The 26146-nt window shown below is 42.9% G+C and overlaps 2 protein-coding genes across 3 annotated transcripts in view; one reads left to right on the top strand and one right to left on the bottom strand.

Moving 5' to 3' along the window:
* The window catches only part of ANKS1A (ankyrin repeat and sterile alpha motif domain containing 1A), a 170947-nt gene extending 164060 nt beyond the window's left edge, over positions 1-6887 (top strand). Inside the window, exons 26-27 of one of the 2 annotated variants that reach the window (XM_066622833.1) lie at positions 1554-1651; positions 4321-6887. In XM_066622833.1, coding sequence (XP_066478930.1) covers positions 1554-1651; positions 4321-4324 — 102 coding nt within the window. In that variant the 3' untranslated portion in view covers positions 4325-6887. Of the gene's footprint in view, positions 1-1553 lie in introns of both variants that reach the window. The other variant, XM_066622832.1, reaches the window with a different exon arrangement.
* Positions 6888-7305: 418 nt separating this feature from the next.
* On the bottom strand, positions 7306-25368 carry TCP11 (t-complex 11). Its single transcript, XM_066625191.1, has 9 exons — positions 25230-25368; positions 22189-22321; positions 20362-20482; positions 19561-19781; positions 14796-14932; positions 11918-12132; positions 11415-11599; positions 9530-9693; positions 7306-7535 (listed from the first exon to the last, which is right to left on the bottom strand). The coding sequence occupies exons 1-9, from the start codon at positions 25366-25368 to the stop codon at positions 7306-7308; spliced, it is 1545 nt and encodes a 514-aa protein (XP_066481288.1).
* Positions 25369-26146: the final 778 nt, after the last annotated feature.

Here is a 26146-nt window from a genome sequence, read left to right on the forward strand (position 1 = left end):
AGTGCAACCCCATTCAGCGCAAGCCGACAGTCCAGCACCTGCATCGAGGATTTCCGAACCAGGAGAGCCTTTGTCTTATCTGGATTTAATTTCAGCTTGTTAGCCCCCATCCAGATCCTCACTGCCTCCAGACAGCGCTCCAGGACCTCAACCGCCACCCTGGAGTCTGGAGGAAAGGAGAGATAGAGCTGGGTGTCATCAGCATATTGATGGCACCCCACTCCAAACCCCCAGATGACCTCTCCCAGCAGTTTCATGTAGATGTAGACAAATTTAGTGTGTCCATTGCAAAAGCTATTTTGGCCTCCTGCATTGGCACTAGTGATGAGAGTCCAGCGTGCAGAATTAGTTGATGTCTAATGAATTATCTAACCTGCCCAATAGAGAATATTTAGTTATTGTTGCCTCTCAAGCTTCCTGTCACCTGTAAGGCAGGCATCAACAATAACAGATTGAGAAATTTATATCTATCAACAGTCTGTTGAGGAAATGAGCCCACACTGGAGTACTGGCCCATGTTGCTGTCTATACTTGTTGCTGTCCTTTAATGTTACCTTTGTCTGTGTTTGCTTGCTCCCAATCCTCAGGTGCCGCTCCCTCCTGATAGTCGCTGTTGTTACTGTCACACCTGTACTACACACCGTCCCTCCTATCTGCCGCTGCAATCTGTTAGTCAAGGAGCTAAGGTCTTTACCCTTCTTGCGGTCACTGTCTCTGGTTATGAATCACTTTTTGTAATCAAGCCAACTCTCCTTGAATGCCTCCCTCATTCCTTCCCTTTGCTTCACTGCTCTTTCTGTGTCCTTCTGTTTTGAGCTTGTTAGTAGGTTGACTCATTCAGTTGCCCTTCACATTACAGGAGAGGAATTTTGAGGACAAGCTGGTAATATTTCTCCAGTGTTCTATAAATGTTTTGTGTTGCAAAATACACTGTTACTATACTTAAGCATTCAAAAAGTAGAACCATGTTGTCTCAGATAATACAACTTACTGTACCTCTGCTAACTGGATGAAGATGCATCTTTAAAAGTTGGTTCTCTTATATTTAGCAGAGAGAGAGAGCAAATGTCCAGTGGCTTTTTGCTGATGTCTCTCTTTCTCTTTCTCTTTTTACATTGTGAGCCCCTTTGGGACAGGCACCTATTTTTTTATTTATTTTGCTATGTAAACCACTTGGAATCTTTGTTGAAAAGTGGTATATAAATATTTTTAATAATAATAGCTGATGGGCTCCCTGAAGACTAGCTATGTATTCCAGAAAACTTCCTCTGGATTGTACCTTGATTTCATACAGGTTTGTGTTTAAGTATTTTCATGTCCTGAATCAAGCTGTTTCTATTGCCTCTAAAATGGTCCAAATCTTCATGGTGATATTAAGTGCTATATTGGCGCGTTTACACATCTTCTATGTAAGACTTTTTAAAACATGGTTTAGATACCAAAACTTATCCTGGCAGCTATATAGAGCTTTTAGAAAATGTCCATAGTTCTGTCTTTATATTTTCAAAGTGAGCAGTTTGCCTGACACTTTCTCTCCTTCCACTATTTTCTAGCTGGAGCCATCTGAAGTGGACCAAGACTCCCAATCTCATGCTAGTGTGTCCTGGGTTGTAGAGCCCAAGCAGGATTCCAAGAGGACCCTCAGCACTAAGTATGAGACTACTATCTTCTGAAAACCAATCCTGCATCCATCCAGTCTAACCGTGCCTTTGCAGTCTGATCTGTCTGCTGTTCTAAACCCCTCCTTCCTCCCATTGCTGGCACTAGGTGTGGCACCATCAGAGGCAGCAGCACTAGGATACCATTGACTTTTTGTATCTGAATTCTACTGAACACTGTGAATTCTCCTAATGGAAAGAAGGGTAACTCACTGAGAGCCACCAGTTTTAGATATCTGTGAGGTGGGAGAACAAACCCAATGGGAGTCGAATTATGTGGATTTGGTAAACCGCCTGCTGTGTTTGACTTTCTCTTCATTTTGACACTGTGAATTTCTGGGGTGAGACGTAGCACTCTACAAGCCTTTTCTATTTAGCATTCTTATCTTGGACTATTCTAGAACTTTGGTCTCCAATATGTACATGCTGTCTCAATCTCGATTTATACCTCCATGCTGAACCATGGCCACAAACTGTTCCAACAAGTAGCACTCTTTTATCTGTCATCTTGGAAGACACTAACCACTGTGATACTGCTTGCAATCCTCTTGCTCTCCAGACTTCCTAGCATGGATCCTGCTCACACTCTCTACTGTCCTTTGAAACTTGATTGCATGATATGTCTACTAGACAGTGTAACTGCTCCTATTAAGCTCTCCTTCTTCTGTAGGAGTCAGACCTAGTATAAATAACATTTCAGTTGAACATTCTTTGTGTCAGCTGGCCCTTAAACAGGGTATCTATTTTTCATCTTCTATACAATTTACTACTAAGCCTTTCTGTTCATGCTAAGCAATCTGCTTACAAATGGTAATTGCAAGCTGCATTTTCTGGATTAAAGTAGATGTTTGAAAGGCATGTGTCACTAAATCCTAAAATTTGGGCAGAGACTGACAGTCAGGCCTGGGGGACCTGGCCAATATGCACAGGAAAATGGATGCTGATGAAATTATGCTGTATTAGAATACATTTGCCTTTGGAAAGAAAAATGTTCAAGTTTGGACACTTTAGTCTGGGGTGGCCACCAAATCATTATGCAGAGAATAAAGATGTGCCACTATTCATCCAGCATATTATCCCTGCCCCCACATGCATCTTATGGTGGAGATGCAACATTCAAACTGGCCCCAGTAGGAGTCTGGTTTAATGTTCTATGCCCATGTAATCATGCAAAGTACTGAATAGGAGCACACCTACCCCTGTGTTTGTCACATGAAGGGGGGCACCCAGGGCTTATATCATCTGAAACTGTTAATTATGTTATGTTGGGCACTTTGAAAATGTTGAAATACGGTATATGCCACTTAACTGTTTCCAGGCAGTCCAGTAGTCTTGTGCTTGGATTCTTGCATCCTTCAAATACAAGCTTTACTAACTCCTTCAGTAATGATTGCAAACAAAGATTACATTTTTGAGTTATGATCAGGCTTTGATACTAAGATTAAGCACCAACTTTTATTCTCAAAGAATAAAGACTTGATATTGTAATGGAATGAGTTAGTGGGAAACAACCTAGGAAACAGGATCAACAGTGAAATGGATGAAGAGGCCACCACATCCACCATTCACATTTTCCCATTTTAGCTATCATTTTCCAGGAGCAGCCTCCTCCATAATCCTATTCCTTGCTAGGAATGGAACCCTTGCGGATAATGAGGGTCCACCTGTATTTCCTTTAGTCATGATACTTATCCCACATCTTGCTTCATTTTGCACAACAATCCAGATTATAACAAAGTGCAATTACTGCAGTTCATTGTCTTGGCTCCTCTATGCTGCTGTTTTTCCTTCTGACATTTGGAGCTTATTTTGTGACATCAGAAAACCGATAGTAGTTTAAACATTGGTAAGAGTCCCTGTAGTTGTGGCATCTAAAGCTTTTGGAATGTCTTCGTTGGCTTAAATACAGAGAATTATCTGTCTGATATGTACTTCTCTTAATCATACTTGGGTCTTGAACAAAAGTTACTTAGAAGCAACAGCAAGCAGTTTGGACCTGTTCCATATTGGAGGCTATCTTGGTGGACTATTAGAAACAAGAGAGCTAAAACACTATATTTGGAAAACCTACAACACCATAGCAAAGGGTATGTTTAAATTAAGCTTGTTCTGGAAAATAGCTGTTCCTCCTTTACTGTTTGCTTTAATGAACTACTAGTCCACTAGTCTTTGCAGTTTGAGTAAAACAAAAGAATTAAAAAGAGCTTGAAAAAATTTACAAAATCATTTAAGAAAAAATCTCAAATATTTCTGTGCTTTGTGCTCAGGTTTGATGCCTGGATTTTTGAAAACATTTTTGAAAACTGAACAACTTTCCTCATTTGAAGAGTTTGAATTGCAATAGTGCATATATGGGCTACTAATCTGATATCGCACATCTGTGATAAGATGACACCTGTAAGAGTTGCTGGTGATCAGTCTGTCCAAAAACTAGGTAACATAGTACACATGCCTTTTAATGGTGAACTATCTAAGATCTGAGCAATTGGAGATAAACAGAAAGTTTCTTCCATAAGGTTGTTAACACGGAGAACTCTTGAGGCCCTTGTTAACCATCATTACAAACATAAACTTCCCTTAGTTGTTGTACATGAATGAAATCACTCAGTCTCTATTTTTCACTTCATTAATATTGTCCTCATTCTGTTTGCTTTCTGCCAAGCTGAACTGCAGACATCCGCGGTCCATCATGGAAATGTAGTATTGGGGCAGAGCACTAAGAAGCAGTGAAACTATGGCGGTATGAAGAACACCCCTGGCTCTGGGATGTGTCCTTGGCTGCACATTAAGGACTTCCAGAGTTGAGTGAAAAGGGATTCCAAACCACAAGCTGACACAAAGCAGTATGCATAAAAGATCTGAAACGTCTTGAGGTCCAGAGACTGATGCCATGTGCTTCAGTTTGAAAGTTTTTGTTACATACAATGATATTGTGAAACCTGCAATTTCAGTGTAGCATATTGCTTTGGTAGAGAGAATTTCAACAGCTAAAACGTGATCTGACTGACTTACAGAAATAGGTTAAAGGAATGCCAGAATATCAAATGGTATTTTCTTTCACTTCAGCTTGAGTAAGCAGTTGATGGATTCCAAGTCCCTGCAATAATCTGATTATGATGGTACTTGTGCCTAAGTTGATAATCATATATACGTTATTGCTACACTAAGCATTTAAGTGGGAAATAGAGTGTCTTAATCAAAATAATCCACTTCGTAACCCTAAGGTGGTAAAGGCTAAACAGAATCCTGATATGAAACTTGTTTTTACTGCAAAAGAAGTGTGGTGTTATGTTCTGTTGAATAACTGGACTATGGCTGTTGCATCTCATTCAACTACCATATTTTTTTGAAATGTCATCATGCCAGAAAAAGTACGGACTTAAGAAGTTGTTTTCACTGATTAGCACTTTTATACTAGTTCATTATTTATGGATGCTTTAGTGTACAATATTTCAGAATATGAAAAATGTGGAGAAATTTTGGGCATTATAAGACAGTCAGTTTCTTGTTCTACACCAGAAATACCTGGTTCAGGTGGAAGCTATGTTTCTAATGATACATCATGTAGAGTATCACAGTCTCTTAACACTGGTTTGGCCAGTTGTGATTAAAGCATCTTGCCACAGCCTATTTGAGAGAAAGATGAGGAAATGCAAGTAGGTCTGTACTGGATGTGGTCAATTGTGGTGCATTGCAAGTGTAATTAATTACCTATTTCAATTTTTTTTTTACTGCTGTACTTTAAAGATGTAATTTAGTCTTATTCCAGTTGAGGAAGAGAGAACCAAATGCCCGTCCCAAAGGCCTGGATTTAAAAATCATTAGTAGAAGAGTTTTGGAAACATAACATTCCTTTATATCCATATTTGATTGATATGCCAATGTTACTATCAGTATCAATGTCCTGATAAGTCTGTCCTGAGATAATGCAAAATTGTTTTGCTAGGGGGAAGGGATAGCATGGTTAGGATAGGATAACATGGTTAGTGGCAGAAATAGATGGTAAAAATTTCCAGCTTACTTCTTCCAGTGATCAGGTGCTTCCTTTCTCAGAGTTTACATGGACGTAGCAATATCTATGACTGCATTCCCATTTAGGCATTCTTTTTAAGGCTGCAGTCAAAGCCATTCTGGACTTAACCTTTCCTAGGAATTTTCATTATTTCCAGCTCCACGTTGTTTGGATGCTTGTACAGTATTCAAGACTCTTGCCTCTTTACGGGGTTTTGCAGCACACTGTAAAACGTGCCCTGTACTCTCGGCACTGAATGTGTTTTTAGGTCTTCAGTGAAAAATGTCATTTCTGTTTAGCACCAGCCTTTGCTGAAGTGGCAACATCATCTATCTAAGCTGCTTCTACCAGTGCTCCACATGTTCCCATTTTCAGAAAGGTGTTGGTCTTCTGTAGGCTTCTTTTTACCTTGTATATGTCCAGGATGAGAATACCCTGTAGATGCAAAGATGGATGAAGGAACTGTTGCTTACCTCTTGAATGGGAAATACTTTCTTCAAATGAAATTTCTTTAATCTTTTTATTCTCTATGTGTTAAATGCTACTGTCAGCCCATAGAAACTGGCCTTAGACTTTCAAAGAACTGAGCTTGAAATGAAAGTCTATTTGAAGATGAGGTACATGCCAATTCTTCCCCACCCCACTCCCAAAATGAAATTCTAGAGCAGCTTCAAGTAGTGAGCTGTGCTGTCCTGCTTGCTGTTCTTGCAGATCAGATCTGATGGTACTTCACCTTTTGAAAAACTTCTACACCTGTGAAACTGAAATGGATTGGGTGATACCTCACTCCTTTTGTCTCCTTTTGCATGATCAGTATGAATGTCTGTCAACAGGATTTTCTGCTATACTTGCACCTGAAGAGGGCAGGTAGTTTCTCGGTAACAGGCAGTTTGGTTTACAGTGTAGACACTTTTTGCTAATTGTGATGTATGGCAGTGGGACTGATTTGTAATAAAATTGTTATTTAATCTGTCTTTGTATTTTGATACTTGAACTATTTCCTTTTTATTTCCTGTATATAGAAATTGTTAATCTGTCCAGTTTTTTGTGGTACCAAACATAACCAATCTGTGCAACAACATAGACTGACCTCACTACAACAAGGCGAGACTGTAAATATTCCTGGGCTTCCAGCAGTCGTTTTGTTGTTTGTATGTTTTTTCATAATTGTACGATTTAGATCAGACTAAATTAATAAAATTAGACACATCTCTGTATGGGTTGCTGTGGTATGAGTATTGGTTCTGTGCTGCGTATTATAACAATGTTACATGCTTGTGGATGTTTCACTGAAATCAACTGGAACTGCTTTCTAGGTAAATGGCTGTTACATCAGGATACTAGCCTTAATCATCTCAGTTAATGGATAATGCATCAGGCAATTGAAAACACAAGACAACATTTTGAGCTGTTTAAGGGTTTATTGCAGCACCCTTGGCATTGTCCGTTGGTATTTATGTAACCGTACCCAGCAGCTTCAGTGGCTGTACAAGTGCTTTGAATACCACTGCACAGAGCAGGGCAGCTGCTGAGTTCATTACACTGGATTTTGAGCCAAAGCACGGTCTGAGCAAGTGCCAGTCTTTTTTTCCTCCCCTCTCCCTCCTTCTGCATGCTCTGCCTCGTCTGAGATGGTTAATAGGAATCTGTCCCTTCTTCAGGCTTCCCCTCTGAAAGCAGCAATTTCTTCAGTATGCCAGAGTAGTAGGGACCAAACACCTGTCTGTTGTGATTAATCAAACAGCCAAACTTTTGGCCAACTTCCAGTAATTCTTCCTGAACAGGAGCAAGGCTTTGGAGCAGATCCTTTGAGTTCTGGCCACCAGGAGACAAACAGTTCCTAAGAAAAGCTTGGATCCGCTGCTCTGTAAGAATTAAAACAGAGTTGTAGAAACAGAGTTGATTGCCGTAGTTGTCTTTCACAATTGGTTCTACCAGTGGACTGAAAATCACAAAGGCCAAAAGATTGAGAGTGAAATGCCAAGAATGAAAACACTTTTCTTAGAACAAGTGGGTGGCATTGGCTAAAATCATTTTATTGATGTCAGTGAAATGTAATTAAAGATTATACATTGTGACTCCGGTATTAATCTTACTACCGTAGCATTAAAACTTGAAAGCAGGATGTTGAGGTTCACTTGACTTAACTCCTGAATTAGCAATTAACCCATTTCTGCCCAGGCCACAGATGTACACATTTGATCCCTGTTGTATATATGAAACGTTGGGCAGAAATGGCTTAAACACATTTGGATAATTTTCAATGCCTAGGGTAGTAAATTGGCAAATGCCACTCATCACTATGGAAATGCAAGAGCTGGAGCACTAAATTGCACATTCTTACTTCATGTAGTTGAGCACTGTAAATACCAGACTGGCTGGTGGATATCTAATTGTAAGCCATTAGATTAAGAGTATGTGAATCCTGGAGTACTAATGAATCAACATGTTATTTCAACTGTGTAAGTATTGAGTACTAAACTCATACTCAAGTACATATTTTTAGCATCAGAATTGAAAAAGACCCAAGTTTTTGTTTTCCAACATTTGTAAGAACAGATTCTTTGCCCATTCTTCAAACCAATCTATGTGGAATCTATAATGTACCATAGTCACTGTGTATTGTAGAATGATGGTTGCAGTGAAAAATGCTTCACAGAACTGCTGTAAGCAAGCTAAGCCCTACAGTACATGAGAAGGCCAACATTATTAGTGACTCTTACTTGGAGAAAGGGCAGCTCTCAGTAACAATGACATTAAACTCTCCACAACCTGTACATAGGGTAGGAATGTCTGCGCACAGTTTCTGAATGCAGGATTAGGGTTCAATTCAACCTCACATTCTAGAGAGGCATGTTTTCTGTTTGCAAGAACACTAACACCCCAATCTTAACTTGCACTGGAGTATGCAGGCCAGCAGACCTGTGCTGTATCCAGTGCAAGTTTGGGGCCGGCACAGCCCGTGGCAAGGGGAAAATTTTCCCCTTACCCCAGGGACAGCCAAAGCGGTCCCAGTGGGTCTACTTGGTTCTGCGCCACCTCAGGAGGTGGTGCAGAGCAGCCTGGAGCAACTCCATGCTGCCCAGGGAACAGGGCTAGGATCCAGCATAACTGCTGAGTCCTGGCCCCAACTCCCACTCCCTGCCCACCCTCCCCTGGGAATGACCATCATCCCAGAACGCTCCCTCCTGCCTCCTCCCCACCCTCATCACACACCCCTGACCCCTGCGTTGGCCAAGTTCAGCCAATGCAATCTTACTGTGCCGGGCCTGGATCCAGCACGGAGGGGGGGAGAGGCCAGCGCAACTCCTTGTGCTGGCCTCCCCAACTCTCAAGTTGACGCGAACGTGCCTTAGAGCATGTTTGCAACACCCCTGGGGTCAGTGCAAGTGACTTGTGCTGGCCTAACTCAGGGGTTAGGATTGCGCTGTAAAGCTGCTTCCTGGGAGTAAGCTCCATTGACTATAACAAAACTTACTTTTGAGTAGACAGGCATAGGATTGGGCTCTAAGTGAAGAGCTGCATTTGGTGCTTTTCAAGTCTCAGTATGCATTGTACCAGAAGACTAACAGTGGCATTAAAACAGCTGCCCCAGGAGATCAACAGATGCAAAAAGCTAAGTTTTCAGTATCTTTCAATATACAGTATTGTCCTTTCACCCTAACTCTTTTTCTTCTGGCAACTTTTGCCCTCAAACAATCCATATAGCTCTAGATTCAAATGCACACAAGAGCATGGCTAACAAGAAAAAATATACAATAGTAAGTACTATCCATGATTCCCAGATGGGGGCTAGAAACTTTTCAGCCATTATCATAAAATTACATTAAAGATATGAAAGACTGCCATCATGACTCACCAATTATGGTTCGTACTGCATTGTCCTTTTCCGCAAGGCTCCTAAGCTGACCTTTGAGTGAAGCAGCCTTCTCGTTGCTGAGAATGGGGTATCCCAGCTGGAGGAGTATCCTGTTCACTTCCTGATGTATTTGATTGCTGATATCTAGTAAAGTATCTTCTAACCTAGCAATGTACAGAGAGAGCATAGTTACTCTGACTGCTCCTTGAAATATAACTGAGGGAGTCTTAACAGTCATGACAATTTGCTGTGATTCCAAAGAATTGAGTCTTCCACATCAGGGTCAAAATTAGTGCCTGTTTCATGAAGTAGGAGTAAGCAACAACTAGTCTCATTCTTGAGATGAACTATATGTACCACTGCACTCCCTCATATTGTATTCTGGTTCCATCTTCTGTTTGCTAACTATGTAACACACACATGGTTGCTGCCCAGGCTAAGAGTAGCCATGACTTACCTTGGAATTTTAAGGTGAGGATGTGGCAGCGGAGTAGCTAAATCATTTAACACCCAGGGCCCAAAAATTTTTGACACCCCCCCCCCACAACAAAATTAATTAATTTGGGCTTCTAGTACAGGCGGGAGTCCAGGTCTACCCGCCTAACAAACCTTAGCCAGAGGCCAAAGTTCAACCAGGAGCCCACCCTGAGCATAAGAGTGCTCATGCCCCCCTCCAAGCGCAAACACAGGATCTGTTCCTGACTCAGTGACATACTACCCCTGCATTCGGAGGTTCAATGTTAATAACCACTGATAGTCCGCCATGAATGTTTAGAATCCACTTAAGCCAGTGACCAACAACACCCAACCTTCCCACCAGTAGCATCACTAGGGTTGATGTCATCCAGTCTGGTATCATTGTAACCCAATGGTGTCACCCTTGTTTGTTTTACTATAGAACAGTACAGTTTACCAAACCAATCAGTAACCAACAAATTTGACCAACAAACCAACAAACAGTGGCCAACTTGATGACACACAACTGAATAGCAGTTTGAGTATTAACTCTGATACATGGAAGAGGGAGCTGACTTGTAATAACATTGTTTCCATGCTGTGACATAACACTTTGTTAGCTCTCATAACACTCAGGCTCATTGGTCATTTGATTTACGAAAACCACTTTGTGAAACATAAGGCAATTGTGTTTCCTTTTCTGGTTATTTGGCTATAGTTTTTGACAGAACACAGATATTTAAATGTGCTTTGTTTCCTTGCATTCTGCTGTAAATTATGCATTGAATGGTATATAACATGATGGTTTTACTCCTAAAAATCACAATTTCCACAATTTTGGTCACTGGTGGCGTCACCCCCCCCCCCAGGTGCTACCTAATTAACAACTTATTGGTTCCATGTTGTGTCATAACAACATCTCATTGGCTCTTTGAATAATCAATCTCATTGGTCTGTTTTTAGTTAAGTAAATCTACTTTTTGTTACATAAGACAGTTTTGTTTTCTGGGTTTTTTGCCGTAACTTTTGACAGAATGGAGATATTTCACTCCAGTTTGTTTCATTGCATTCTATGTAAATTACACATTGAATGTTATATAATATGATGGTACTATTCCCAATAACTGTGATTTTGGCAATTTTGGTCACTAGTGGTATCACTCCCCTGCAGCTTGGCGCCTGGGGCCCCCTTGGTCCCCCCCATTTGTACACCACTGGGATATGGACTGATAAGTCCTGATTGGCTGCCCACAAGCAGTATGGGGTAAAGATGGGGAGTGAACAGGACAACTCTACTTTTGCCTGTTTGGTTAGACTTCTGTACGTAACACAGCAGTCCTTCTGCTCTGATTATAGCTGTGCCCCTTGCACCAGGCAGTGGTGGGGGAGCTTTCATCTTCCTTCAGAATACAAAGTTAAAATAACTTACCTCATATCAGGAAGTTCTGCCACAAGAGCTTTTATTATGTGTTTCAGCTTATCAATGCAGCCTGGTGAGCTACATATTCTGCTTCCACAAGTGCTACTTGTCACAAGTAGGACTGCAGCAATAATGGCTATCTGATCCACTTGCGCCTGGAGGGCATGCAAACGGGCTTTGTCCATTAACATAGTCTACAAGGAAAGAACAGTCTCAATCAACTGGCTACAGTGCATATATTTTTCGCATTTGTGATAATCTCACATGTATATCAATTAGACTGCCAGAGCAAAAGAAAATATGCTAGTTATTTTTCTTAGTCTGATGGCAAGATGCCACTGGCCAAATGACCACACCTGTAATAAATGAAAAACCAGTAATTCCATTTTTAAGCTTTTTTGCCCAACCCAGATAGAAAGCTAGCTCAAGTGTCCAGCATGGTCCCATACTATTAAGGTTTCTGCTGGAAAGAAAGAGCAGTCATTCTTGTTGATTGATTAGATGCCTCTTACCTCAGGATATTCTCTTCCAGGATCCCAGGAAAGCAAGTTCATGTATGCATGGTTTAGCACAGCCGTTGGACTTTGGATACATGCAACTTCTCTAGCAGCTGCTGGGGAGGGTGGAACAGGTGATCCATTGGACGAGGTGGATGAGGACACTGTATTGGAGGCTGATACTTCAGCTGCTGCCTTGCACAGCCATTCAGTTGTGTAAGCTAAGCTGCCTGAAGTGTGACATTGGAGAGAAGTGGGTTTGGAGGAAACACTGGAGAATCATGTGTCTATATCAGTGGTTCCCAACCTTTAGCAGCCCTTGGACCACTGAGGCAAATATTGGAACAGTCATGGACCACATGCAACCTCCCCACCCCCTGCATACAAAAGATACAATTAAATTTGTAATAATTAGAGATTTATTAGAGATGTATTATTTATAGAGAAAATTTGTGGGTTTCTGTTTTGCAGGTTGTGGCCAGTCTGTGGCCATAGTTTTGGTGCACATGTAATAGTGCCAGGTCATGAACACTCCATAGGGATGGCCAAACTGGCTCATGAGCCACATTTGGCTCTTTGACATAATGTGCAGCTTGCAGAAATATGTTGGCTGAACTCCTTTTTCCATCACAATTAATATAAATGGTAAATCAAAATTTTGATTCAATTCAAAATTTTATAATTATTTACTGGGTATATATAACCTGACAGTTTACTGAATTAAAATGTAAGTTCGGTGTGTAGATATATTTAAGAATTTAAACACTTAAATGTAGCTGCTCTCAAACATCTGAGGCTTATTTGGGCAGGAGGTCTGGTCTAGAGGGTAGAGCCTCCGTTTGCCTGAAGATAACATCCACAGGTCGCCAGTTCGAGGCCACCAGCACCATGAATGGTGAGACCTTGAAGCAGCTGACAAGCCGAGCCAAGTTATTCCACCTGCTCTTTGATGTGAGCAAAGAAGCGTCTTGGCTGCCTTCCATGTGAGAAATGAAGGAGCTGCTTGTCAGTTTGCGTCGGAGGAAATTGGAGGCCAGAATGTGATACCAGATCAGAAAGATCCATCTGAAATGTTGTGGTTCTTGAAAGATAGAACCTTTCCTCAATTGTAAAAATCCCTATGGGGATTTAGAACAGCCTGCCTTTGTAAATGGCCTTGAATAAAGTCTGAGGAGAAATCTGATGACCAAGAAAGGCGGTATATAAATACCTGTATTATTATTATTATTATTTATTATCTTGACTCTTACATTAAGCACATCTGGCCACCTCTGCTCTATAGGCTCACAAATACCTCCCTGTTCTTATGCATACATTGACACATGGTTTTCAGTTCTCAAGACACTTTTGATAATATTACCATCTGCCCTGCTGGTTTCACTAACCACAACATCCAACCAGTTTGCTTCTAACCACAATATAGTCTAGCAATGCCTACAAAAAAAGTCACTGCATCACTGATGCTCAGTTGTCATGCAGATGGGACTTGGACTTTTGAATGGTTGCCCCAGACTCTGGAAATCTCTTGGAGGGGGGGGTCTATTCTACTCATCAGGTTGTTTGAAGACTACTGAAGACCAGTAGCTGACCTGCCCCCACTGCACCCTGGAGCAGGTGCATGACATGCTGCCCCCAGCACGCTGCCCCACTCCGTCCCCAAGAGACTCACCAAGGCTTGTGCGATGAGCCTTATGCGATGCTCAGTAGTGGGTGAAAAGCCTTCTGAGGCTTCTCCCGCTGTTTTAAACAATACTTCCAGTTTCCCAACGAAACTGGAAGTATTGCTTAAGACCATGGGAAAACCCTCAGAAGAATTTTAGCCCCCTGCTGAGTGCCTTGCCTGCCCACAGAACGGCAGGGCGGGGCAGTGGGCGAAGGCAGCAGGGGCACAGCAAATGCAGCCCTCAAAGCTTTTGCCTTCCCCACCCCAGTCTGCCACTGCTGAAGACAACTGTTTTGTGCAGGCTTGGGGAGGGGGTATGATGTTAATCGTTAGCTTGCTGGCTGAAGACTGTCTTGTAGCTTTCTGCTTCCTATCGATTATTTTAAATTCTAAATGTATATTGTATCTTGTTTCCTGTTATCTGCCTTGTGGTCCCCATATGAAAGGTAGTCAGTTTTTACTAATAATCATGACTGCCTTCAAAATAGAAAGAAGGGGAAATGATTGTGTGAGGGGGAGGATCATAATCATAGGTACAGAAACTTCCCTACTTATGAATATTCAAGTTACAACACATACTTTCAATCCTGACTTCTTGATTGCAGCAGATGCCACTGAATACAGAAGCTGCTTAAGATCATTCCTAGTGGCTCCAGGGGGAAACTGTAGCCTCCACAATGAAACTGGCAATTGGAGTGAAACTGATAATACTTGACAGCTTCCTAAGTGAAACTGACAAGAATGAGTGTGAAACTTGATTGCACTGAGATGAATTAGACAACCTCCTACTTGAAACTAACAATGCTGAGAGCTATCTATCCCTGGGTGAAACTGACAGCTACAACAATGAAAACAGGGGCATTACTTAAAACAAAATGACTTCTGAACCGACTCCTGGAACCTGAGGTGTTGCAAATCAGGAGCATATGTATTTTTAGGGCCCAATCCTGTCCAACTTTCCAATGCTCATGCAGCCATGACAATGGGGCATACACAGCATCCTGCAATGGAGGGGGGCAGTCACAGAGGCCTCCTCAAAGTAAGGGAATGTTTATCCCCTTACCTCAGGGCTGCATTGCAACTGCATCAGTGCTGGAACGTTGGATAGGATTGGGTCCTATTGTATTTTAACTACAATACGTTGTCTTTGCATTTGTGTGTATGCTGGAAATGTAAATGGAGGGCTGAACAAAGGAGATGCAGGAACCTACTTTCATCAGTAATACTCACCTGGTAATTTGTCCAGCAGCTCCTGAAATTTTTTTCTCTCATAGTGGACTGAGTGCTCCTGCAGATGGGGTCGAAGGGTTTGTATGGTGAAATTTACCATATCCATTTTCATTAGATCCAGAACACGGAAGATCTCTCTATTGTACAAAATTGGAACAAAACAAAATCTACTCAAACATTTTTCAGCAATCAAAATTAATCAGCCTATTGAAATTCTCCTTCTTTTAAAAGCCTTCACTTCTCTGCTGATTTAGGGCCCAATCCTGTCCTCTTCAGTGCTGGCACTCCTTGGTTGGCACCGACTGTGGCAAGAGTGCCGTAAAGTATTTTTGCCCAGGTGAAGAGGATACTGGAACTGGCACTGGGCTTCAGCACCAGAATGACATGTTGCTGGAGTGCAAGCGATAAGTTTGCCGCTGGCAAGTTTTATAGGACTGGGGAAAGCGAGGAGGCAGAATGGGATGGGGGAGGGCAGGAGAAGGAGATAATCAGGCCCAGGAGGGTGGCAGAGACAGCGGCTGACTTTGCTGCCATATCCTCCCCCCCACCCCCGTTCCCTCCCTGGCTGAGAAACCTAACAGGGGTCTCCTCAATTCTGCGTCCACTCACTAGCAGGTGCAGATCCGAGGAAATCCATTGGGTTGCTGTTGTTGATCACAGGGCAGGGGAACATTTGTTTCCTTACCCAGTGAGACCTCTGGCTGCTTCCTTGGTCTGACTGGATACAGCAACTGCCATTTTGGTGCTGCTGTAGCCCTGGGTACTAGGGAAGCATAGGATTGGGCTGTTAATCTCATTAACTACCTAAAAGTGTCCTCTTAAATGCAAAAAGTTTCACTAAAGCTTTTGGAGTGAGAAAAAATTAAGTTTTCACACTGGATTAGCTTTTTTGAGATGTTGATGTTCATCAAGTAGTGCTCAATGGTGTACTCGAGGGAGGCAAGGGATGTCCAGGAACACCACTGGTAATACTGATTAGGTCACATCAGCTCCAAAAAGCTATTGCTGTACCTAGACATACCAAAGCAATACCATGTTTAGATTTATGTCACTTAAGAAATGTTCTTGTTAGTGGAAGACATAAAGCCCTCTAACAGCAACTGTGTTAAGTGCAAACTTGTTCTTATCATTTTTTTAAAGAATGCATAATCATGCTAGGCTAATGCTGACCACCATGCAGAAAGGAGAGTGATTGTTCAATAAATAGGCACAAACGGCATTCATGCTATAAAGAAAACTGCATTCTATGCTTACAGATATGTCTGAAATGTTCAGGTGATTTAGGTCTATATGGCACATGCAGCTGTCTAATATAGAACCATTTTTTAAACTGTTTCAGCTGCCCCAGCTTAGAGAAAAATTAGAAGACATGAAGACACCATCCCATTATACAGCTGGAAGTCTTCCTGCTAGCCTATTTCCTTTTTCATTCTTACAGTTCTTCTTTTCTTCTCTTGCCATATCTACATGTTCTTGGATTATAATCCTATATGTGCCTTCCTAGGAGTAAGCCCACTGAACACAATGGGATTTATTTATGTGTACACGTGCATGTATAGAATTGTGGTGTTAGTAAATTTTGTCCTTACCAAACAAAAGACATATTTTGCAAATAGCTACATATTGACATCAGAAATAACTAGGAAAATTTACCACCAAGAACTTTGCTTTGTTTCTTTTAAATATGCACCAATATATATACGAAGCCAGCCACTCACAGAAAAATGCCAGCAGTCAACTCCATCCTCTCTGCTTCAGCCTCAAAGGGACGGCAGTCCTGCTTGTAGCAGAGTGACTATTTATACACAGCTTTTCAAGAAAAAAGTTGGTATGTAAACAAATATTGTAGAAGCCATGTAATGCAGCATGCATAAGGACGCTGAACAGCCAGCTACACAAATATGCTGGTGAACTCAGTGTTTACAAGCCCTCCAGCTTCTTCTACAGTCTCATTCTGCCCTCCTCCTTTCATAAGGTCACCTCTATTCCTAAAGGGACTTTGTGAAGAAAGAGGATAGAGCAGCACTGAGGATTTTTTGTAGGTAAGTAAGGGAAGAGACTGGGGGCTTGCTGAATTGATGCTTCAGTAAGCAGTATACTTTAAAATGGCATCATCACCTTCTTGAGGCCCCAAAGATCTGAGTTTGCTGTTTAACCAAGTGTAGATAATGCTGTGATGAATGCCCTATTTCCCTCCTATTTTTTCTATCTTTCCTTACTTTTGGAGACTTCTAAACACCCAGAAGCTTCTGAGCTGGTGCAGCAACCTAAAAGCTGCTGGAATATGCTCCTGTAACAGGGCCAAATCCTATCCAATTTTATAGCGCTGGTGCAACTGTGCCATTGAGGCATGTGCCACATCCTGCAGTAGGGGAGCAGTCATGGAGGCCTCCTCCAGGTAAGGGAACATTGGCCCCTTTCCTCAGGGTTGCATTGCGGCTTCACTGGCACTGGAAAGTTGGATAGGATTAGGCCCTTAATCCTTTGTTTGAAAAAGCCATTCCCAGACAGCCACGTGCTAGATGGGGGGTTGGGTCCTTGTTCATGTCTGCAATAGCCAGGCCTCCTACTTAGACTGGCAAGTGCCTACAGCTTGGGTAACCTATCAGTCTAGGGAAAGGGGTGGGATAGAGTGACCAGATAAGTTCCACTCTTCCAATATGGTAATTCTATGACATCAAAGCCATGTTTGTGACTTAAATTCAGGCACAGTGATGTTTGAGTGTGTTTCTGCTAGGTATGCCATGAAGTCTAGTGCTGGTTCACAGAAGGCACAATCACTTACTGTGCAGTAAGTGCAGGCACCAAGATTTTTGGGACAATATAAGTAGCTAGCAATAGGGACTATACAGTATTTGTATGGAATTATTTTTACTCTGTATGTACTTTTCACTCCAAGCCAGGCCTCTAACTTCACCAATTTAGTGACTCGTTGGGGGTTTTGTTTGCTTTACTCTTGAGCAGGGGTGTCCAAAGTTTTTGGCAGGAGGGCCACATCATCTACCTGACACTGTGTCAGGGCCGGGGGGGGGGGGAGATTTAATTTACATTTAAAATTTACATAAATTTACATAAATGAATATATCAAAGATGAACTTATATAAATGAATGAAGGTCTTGCAATAGCTCAAGGCCTATAAAAGGCCTTGCACAAAGCAAGGCTGGCCTTTCCTTTGCTGCTGCTGCTGCATCACAGATGTGAAACAACGAGCACTGGAGGGAGCTCTCCTCCCACAGCTCATGTGAGAGGTCAAATAGTTGCACTCATGCTGAGAGCAGTTGCGTCAGGCCAGTGTGAGCTCCAACCAATCTCCGGAGGGCCAGAGGCTCATTGGAGACTGGGGGCTCCCTGAGGGCCGCATTGGGAGTCCTTGAGGGCCACAAGTGGCCCCAGGGCCGGGGTTTGGACACCCCTGCTCTTGAGTAACATCTCAGTTCCCTCTGGGCATTCTAGTTATATCCAATTTGGTCAAAACTTTTACTGTGCGTCTATCCAGCTGGGTCAGGCATTTTCAATCACCCTGCTTGTTGTACTTTCCCATCCCCTTTTTTCCTTACAGATTTTTAATAAGCTAGTTACCGTTAGATGCCTTGCCTGCCTAGTTCATATTCACTAGTGATTTAGGGCCCAATCCTATCCAACTTTCCAGTGCCAGTGCAGCTGCAACGCAGCCCCAAAGTTAGGGGACAAATGTTCCCTTACCTTCTGGCGGCCTCCATAACTATCCTCCCACCACAGGATGCAGCACACACTCCAGTAGCATAGCTACACCAGGTCTAAAAAGTTGGATGGGATTTGGCCCTCAGTGAGTTATCAGGTCTAATGGCTTGTTGATGCTACAGTGATTTGACTTTAAATAAGAACCTTGGGGTTCTGTGGTCTCCTGGAAGGATTCCCCCCCCCCCATTGCCCCTTCTGCCTGGTCTCTTTAGTTGGATGGAAGCAGAGGACAGAACTACTGGTGTGTTCCCCCCCCCCCTTCAGCTCCTGACCAGCAAACATGGAAAGTGGAGAGCAGGAGGGGATGCATTAGTGCTAGCCAGCTTTCAGTTGCACGCCTTCTCTGGCTCCTTTCCTGACAGTTTTTACTATGAATTTCTTTGTATTTAATTTTTGTTTTTATTATTTTTTCATTGTACATTTGATGTTTTATGTATTTTGGAAGCTACTTTGGGTGCCTGTCAGAAAAATGGGGTAAAAATTGAATGAATGAATTAATGGTTCCCTGTCCCAAAAAGACTCACAATCTAAAAGGATGCAGAAGAAACACATGTAAAAAGACATTATGCTGGGGTAATTAGGGACAGTAGGTCTACTAAATATAAAAAAGAGCACCACTTTAAAAAGTTCGTCTGTGCCAAGTTAGCAGGGGTTGGATAGATGGCCTGGTATTTTTCAGCTCTGATTCTATGACTTGTTTTAGCAATAATGGTCTGTACCTCAAATTACTTGGTTTTGAATTTTCAGGGAAACACTGTAATATAGTTCCACATGTCTCCTCACTCAAACAAATATACCATGATGAGTTCATAAGCTGAAAATTCCAAGGAGAACAAGCAATAGGATAATGCACCTCTGTGACTACAAGAGAATGCATCTTCCATTGGTTTAACTTTGATAAAGACAATATTACCTTAGGGCACAATCCTAACCAGGTCTACTCAGAAGTAAGCCCTATTTTATTCAATGGAGCTTACTCTCAGAAAAGTGTGGTTAGGATTACAGCCTTAGAGAATTACCTTTGTTCAAGTCAATGGGGCCCACCTGAGCAGATGAATTGGATCTGACATGAGTCGTAATCTCTGCAATTCCTCATCTCTGACAGGCGCACAGAGTATTGCCATTGTACCCAGAATGTATGTAGTGAGACTGGGGATGTCCAGAGCCCCATGCTCAGCCTCCTGCTTTATCAACTCCATATCCAGAGCTTCTTCAATCTGGCTCTGCAAACGGATCTGCCAGGGCAGGAGCAGGGACAGCAGTGTCTAATGAAGAAAAACAAAGTTGCCATTTGTACACGCTCACATTGACCTCCTTGACTCTGGGAGTTTCAAAACACCTAAAGTTGGAGCTTTCATATCTGCATGTCATTCTGATTTTCTGGGTTACCTTGATTTTTCATAAGGGAAACAAAGGAAAATAACTTTGGTGTAGTTGCATCCTTAGTATGTGCAGAGATGTGAAAAAACAGATAAATATGAAATCACTACCCTATAAAAATTTACTCTTACAAGTCTAATTGCACAGAGTGGGTTAGAGTTCAGCTTGAGTGGTATGGCTGCCAAGCTACTTGCCTGAAATTATTTATAATGGGTACATTACAGTTCACAAGTTTATGACCATTGTTAGTGTTGGAGAGGAAGAGGATATGGCTTTATAGAAAAGAAATATCTTTCCATTTAAAAACTAAATGTTTTTAAATGAAGTACGTATGTTATATTCCTGTTTTTGTACACTTCAATTTCAATCATATGTACTAATCAAACAAGAGTAAAGTACAAGTTTACTTATCACAAAATCAAGCTGTAAGAGATGAGTATGTTCCTTCTTTCCCATAAAACTCACCTCTTTGATTTCCTGAAGTAGTTTGATGACATGGGAGTAGTCTGGTGGTGTTTTTGAAAGCTGTTCTCTCAGACTGTCCCAAAAGGCTTTGTGTAATGTCTCCTTCACTCTGCCTTCCAAACTACAGGGGTTCAAGAACAGTTGCTATCAGTATTTTTCTATTGTAGTTTTATATAGAACAATCCATGTTGGACCCCTATGTATTTTTTCCTCTGAAATGATTATCATATCCCCTTTATTTGCTTTCGCTACTAGGTCTGTGAGGCTAGCAAGGGAAAGAGAAACTGAACGGAACCTGCGCAGCCTGGTCACTGCTGCTCTAGAAGAGGGGTGTCCAAACTTTTTGGCAGGAGGGCCACATCATCTCTCTGACACTTTGTCAGGGGCCAGGAAAAAAACAATTTACATTTACGGTTTGAATTGACAAATTTACATAAATGAATATATTAGAGATGGAACTTATATGAATGAATGAAGGTCTTGCAATAGTGCAAGGTTGGCCTTTCCTTCACTGCCACTGCTGCATCACAGACGTGAAACAGCAATCAGTGGAGGGAGCCCTTGGCCTGCAGCTCACACGAGAGCTCGAACACTTGCCCTCACACTGAAAGCAGGTGCATTAGGCCAGTGTGGACTCCAGCAAGTCTCTGGAGGGCCAGAGGTTCATTGGAGACTAGGGGCTCCCTGTGGGTTGAATTGGGAGTCCTCAAGGGCCACAAATGGCCCCTGGGCTGGGGTTTGGGCATCCCTGCTCTAAAATAGATGCATGTGCCCTAGGTTTTTTTCCTCTCACGATAGTCCTTTTGAGACTAAAAGTGCACCACGCATTTCACCATAGTAGCACTACATGAACACAGTATTGCACTGAGTGTTTACATAGCACTCCAAAGAGAGCACTGTGTGAGGCAGTTGTGACTTGCCATGCTATTGCTCTCTTGGGATTAATTTCTACTCCATGTTAAAACAGGGGAGTAGCAGATTACAAGGTTGACTTAGGATCACTTCACACAATGTTTTTCTGAGACACAGCTCAACAAAAAATGTACTAAAAATGTGTTCAAAAGCAGCACTTTACTATTTGTAAGAGTCTGTATCTATTTCACTGTTTCACTGTCAATGCAATATTGGTGTCAAGAAAACACCTTGTTTAGTTTGATGCTGAGTCTGCATCTGGTGGAAGAAGTTAACACTGTTTCCATCACAGTAACACCACAATATTGTAGGGGCATGTTTACATATTGTCTTAGCAGCAAGGCCCCCTGACTCATGAACATTAAGTTCAAATATATGGGGAAAAGCATTTGGTAAAAATTAGCCAAGGTTAGTCTTTCCGGCAAGGGAAAGTCTGTTGGGCTACATAAAGCTTATTTAAATCTTAAAGTCTACCCATTTTAAGAGCCCAATCCTACCCTTCCACCACCACCACCACCCCTAATGAAGCAGTGACAAAACGGCTACCACTGCATCCTGCAGGGGAAAGGCGGTTGCACAGGTCTCCTATGCATAAGGGAATATCTGTTCCCTTAGCTGGCGGTAAGCATTCACAGTGGAGGGGAGAGGTCTATTTCAACCTGGTCCTCGTGGGCCCATGCTGTGGGATCGGGTCTGGGAAAGTGGTTAAGATTCAGGACCACTACTACCACTGAACCTGCTTCCCTTCCTGGACCTGATCTGTCCATCCCTCAACACCACCCTGCCCAGTTTTGCCCCTTTTGCCAGTGGAAGCAGCACTGCAATGATGGGAGGTAAGTATAGGATTGGGCAATTACTGAAGAGCAAGTACAGTACTATTGAATTCAGTTGGACTTGGAAATTAATAAAGCCTACCTGTCTGGTGAAAGATTCACTTCTTGCAATCTGAAGTCATTATTTACTACAATCTCATGTGCAATGGTCATTTTTGAGACTTCATTGGCAGTTTCTATGAGTTCAGCCATGGAAAGAATGGGGGGAGTGTTGGCTGCATAAAAACACAGGATCATACATGTTTTTACCCATCAAATGTGACAGATCCATATGAGAAGAATAAAATGTATTTCCCTTTGTTCAGGACTCTTCAAGACAATCACAGCCTACCAGTCTTGTAATTTAGACCAGTGGTTCTCACCCTTTTTAGCCCGGGACCCACTTCTGAGAATGACAATCTGTCTGGGGCCCACCAGAAGTGATGTCAGCAACCTGGAAGTTAAGTCATAGCCAGAAATGACATCATCAAACAGGAAGCGACATCACTGTGAAGTCAGAGTCGGAAGTGATGTCATCGAGCAGGAAGTTCTTGCCTAGAAACTCAAACTGTAAATGACAAGAGGCAGTATTCCAACTCAGAAGCTTCTTCCAATTCTCCCTGCCCTCACTACCATTGCTATCAAGCAAAAAATAAAACTACATCTGGAACAGATTATTTGTGTATTTATTTACTACTGTTTTTATTTCTGTCTTTATTTACAAAATCTCAAGCTACTTCTTGTATTGTGCTTGAAACTAACAAACATTGAGATGGCTATTGATATTGTGCTCAGCACTAGCCAGAAATAAGTGCACCCTACTCATGCACCTCAATACAAGAAGTAGCTTGAGCTTTTGTAAATAAAGGAAATAAAAACAGTAGTATCCCCCTCAGAAGGAAGATAAGCAGGGACGCTTCCCCTCATCTCCCCCAAACCTAAGCACGTCTACTCAGAATTGATTCCCATTATTGGCAATGGGGCTTACTACCAGGTAAGAGTAGACAGAATTGCAGCCTAAGAGAGAAGTAAGAAGGGGGGAAGGGTGCACATCTGAGAAGCGGCTGGGGGAGCAGCACTCTCTCTGGGTGCTTCCCCCCCCCCACATGCCAGGATTGCCCTCCCTCCCCTGCCTCCTGGCTGCTCTCTTGGCAGCCAGGCAGCCAGGGATCCCCCCTCACCCCAGCAAAGATATAAAGAGAGGATGTGCAAGCCAGGGCAGGAAAGGGTTGTGGCTTCCAGGCAATTTCAGAGAGGGAGAGAGGTTGTGATGCAGAGGACGAGAACAGCAGTGGGGTGGTGGTGGCGGTGATGCTGCTTTCAAGGCAGGCTCACAAGAGGGGAGATCGTCAGGGTCTGCCTCTACTCACCTAAGCCCTATGTTCAGGTCTCCGCCTACACTCTCCAGCCCAGTCCAGTTGTGGTGGGGGGGGGGTTTCCCCAGCTTGCAACCCCAAGGCAGCCCATCCCATCAAGGCTGCCATGCTGACAAAGGTTGGTGGGGAGAAACCTGGCTGGCTCGTCCACGTCTCTCCTGGTCCTTCTTTGCCTGCAATCCAAGCCTGCACTCCAAGCCTGATTGGTCCCCCTGAGGGAAGCCTGCAAGTGCAGAGGGAGGTCCAGCTGGAAGGCAGCAGCACGCTTTCTGGGGAAAAGCGGCACGCTGCTTTCTTTGCACACGTGCAAGCCACTCTTAGTTACGTCTCAATGCCGGGAAGCTTAAAATGGTGACGCCCAGGCTTTGCCCACTTCCAAAATGCTGCCGCCTAAGTCTTTTGCCATCTTCTCGCAACCCACCAGAAATCGGATTGCGACCCACCAAGTGGGCCCTGACCCACATTTTAAGAACCGCTGCTCTGGGTTATTTTCTTGTCCATAAAACTTTGATATTAGAAATTAGCTCAGCTGGGAAGATTATGGTAATAGGGAGGGTTAAAATCCCCAGCATTCACCTGGCTTGTTCTAAAAACCCAACAACTCGCTTTGCTTTATTTGAGATCAAACCAGATCTGGGTTTCAAAAACAGGTTTGCTGCTGTCTCATCCAATTTTACCCTACCACCTTAGAGCTAGGTTACATTCTTGACTCGACCATCAAGTGAATTCTTAATCTAGCTTCATCTAGCAGTGAGGGTAATCAACATTTAGCTGCTTATCTCTTCCTGAAATCCATTTTAAAGTGTTAAACAGCAGGCTTTCAGGCTTTTATATCAAATCCAGCTACCTGCCCTCTGCATTTTTTTTTCCTGATGAACCACTACAGCCACCTATGATTCTTATGAACAAAAATTTTAAAAAACTAAAAATTGTGTCCAGTTCTGGGTGCCAAAGTCCAAGAGAGATATTGACAAAATGGGGCCTGTCAAGCGTAGGGCTACTAGGATGGTGAGGGGGCTAGAGACCAAGTCCTGTGAGGATTTGTTGAAGGAGTTGGACATGTTTAGTTTGCAAAAGAGAGTTAAGAAGTGATATAATGATCTATGTATCTGAGGGGCTTGCATGTGGAAGATGGAGCAGCTCTGTTCTCAAGTGCACCAGAGGTAGAACAAGGGCAAATTGATTTAAATTTCAAGAGGTGTTTCAGTTAAGTATTATGAAGAACTTCCTGACAGTATGAAATGTTCAGCAGTGGAACCATTTGCTTCAGAAAGTAAAAGACCCTTAATCATTTGACGTCTTTAAGCAGAGACTGGATAGCCATCTATCTGGGATGTTATAACTGTGGACAGCCCGCCCTGGCAGGGGAATTGATGATCCTGTAGGCCTCTTCCAACATGATTCTATGAAAATTATATTTCTCACAATAAATGTTCTGAGCTTTCCTATTTGGCAACTTTAGGCTGCACTTTGTTAAATACTTGTATCACTTTACAAACCTGTAAGAAAAATAATCAATCTTTGCGTCAAGGAGGTTATAGTCACACAAGCTAGCTAAACTCTTTGCAGCCTATGTATATAACTTTGAAGAAGGGTTGTAGATGCTTAGCTTTCTAATGTGCTTCAAAGTCCAAATCAGGCACCAGTGTTTTAATCTTTAGAACACCATTAATTAAAACACATTTTTCATCAGAGTGTAACTATTTGCCCCAATACTAAGGACACCTGTCACCTGTTTTTTCTAGTAATCAATCAGAATTAGGCATACATGGTAGGCTGTCAGATGGGCAGAGGTTAGGCAGGTCTCCATCATGGCTGTCTTCTGCCTCCCTAGTTTTTCTAGGAGTATAGGCTGTGTTCTGAGAGTTGTTGCAGTCATTTGTGGTGTTTTCTTTAGTATTAGGCATCTTATTCCTAATAGAAAACACAGATTTAAGGACATTAAGATGGCCTTCAGAATAACTTCTATAGGTTTCAGAAGATCAGTCATGTATCCAACAAAGTGGGCTCTGGGTTCATAATCTATTATGATTATGCCATAATAAAGCTGTTCAGTCTCCAACATGCCCAACACTTTTTTTGAAGTTGTTAAAGTGACAACACATTTCCCTGAAGAGGAGGAGGAGGGTGGGCCCTCGCCCCAGGAGCCCCATTTCATTAATTGACTGATTGGCTGCCGTGAACTGGTCCTAAGCCTTGTTTGACAGAAGGAGAGTCACTGTAGCAACACAAAGCCTCTCCGCTGCCTGGGGGCAGAGCCAAGGGGGGGCATGGGTGTATGCCCCCCTAAACTGATGCCAGAGGAGAAGGGCAGCTACTGGGACAGAAACAGTACCAGCCAGCAGACCCAGGCTCCAAGGCCAGTTGGGAGTCCAGGTCTAGCTGCCCAAAAGAGGAGGAATGGGAGCCCAGGTCTACCCAGCCAGCAGACCTGGGCTCCAAGGCCAAGTGGGAGCCCAGGTCTACCCAGCCAGCAAACGCTGGCCACAGGGTCATCAAGCTCAGCCCAGAGCCCAGGTCTACCCGCCTGGCTGACCTGGGCTCTGGAGCTGGCAGTGCTCATGGCCCCCCAACACTGGGCCCGCCCTGCCTAGCGCGGGGAGTGAGGAGGGCGCAGTGCCTGAAGAGGCAACGAGATGAAGCGCCCTCTCACCTTCCCCGGGGGGGGGGGCGAGTGACGAGACA

Source organism: Tiliqua scincoides, chromosome 4 (assembly GCF_035046505.1).
Source record: "Tiliqua scincoides isolate rTilSci1 chromosome 4, rTilSci1.hap2, whole genome shotgun sequence".
Lineage (NCBI taxonomy): Eukaryota > Metazoa > Chordata > Lepidosauria > Squamata > Scincidae > Tiliqua > Tiliqua scincoides.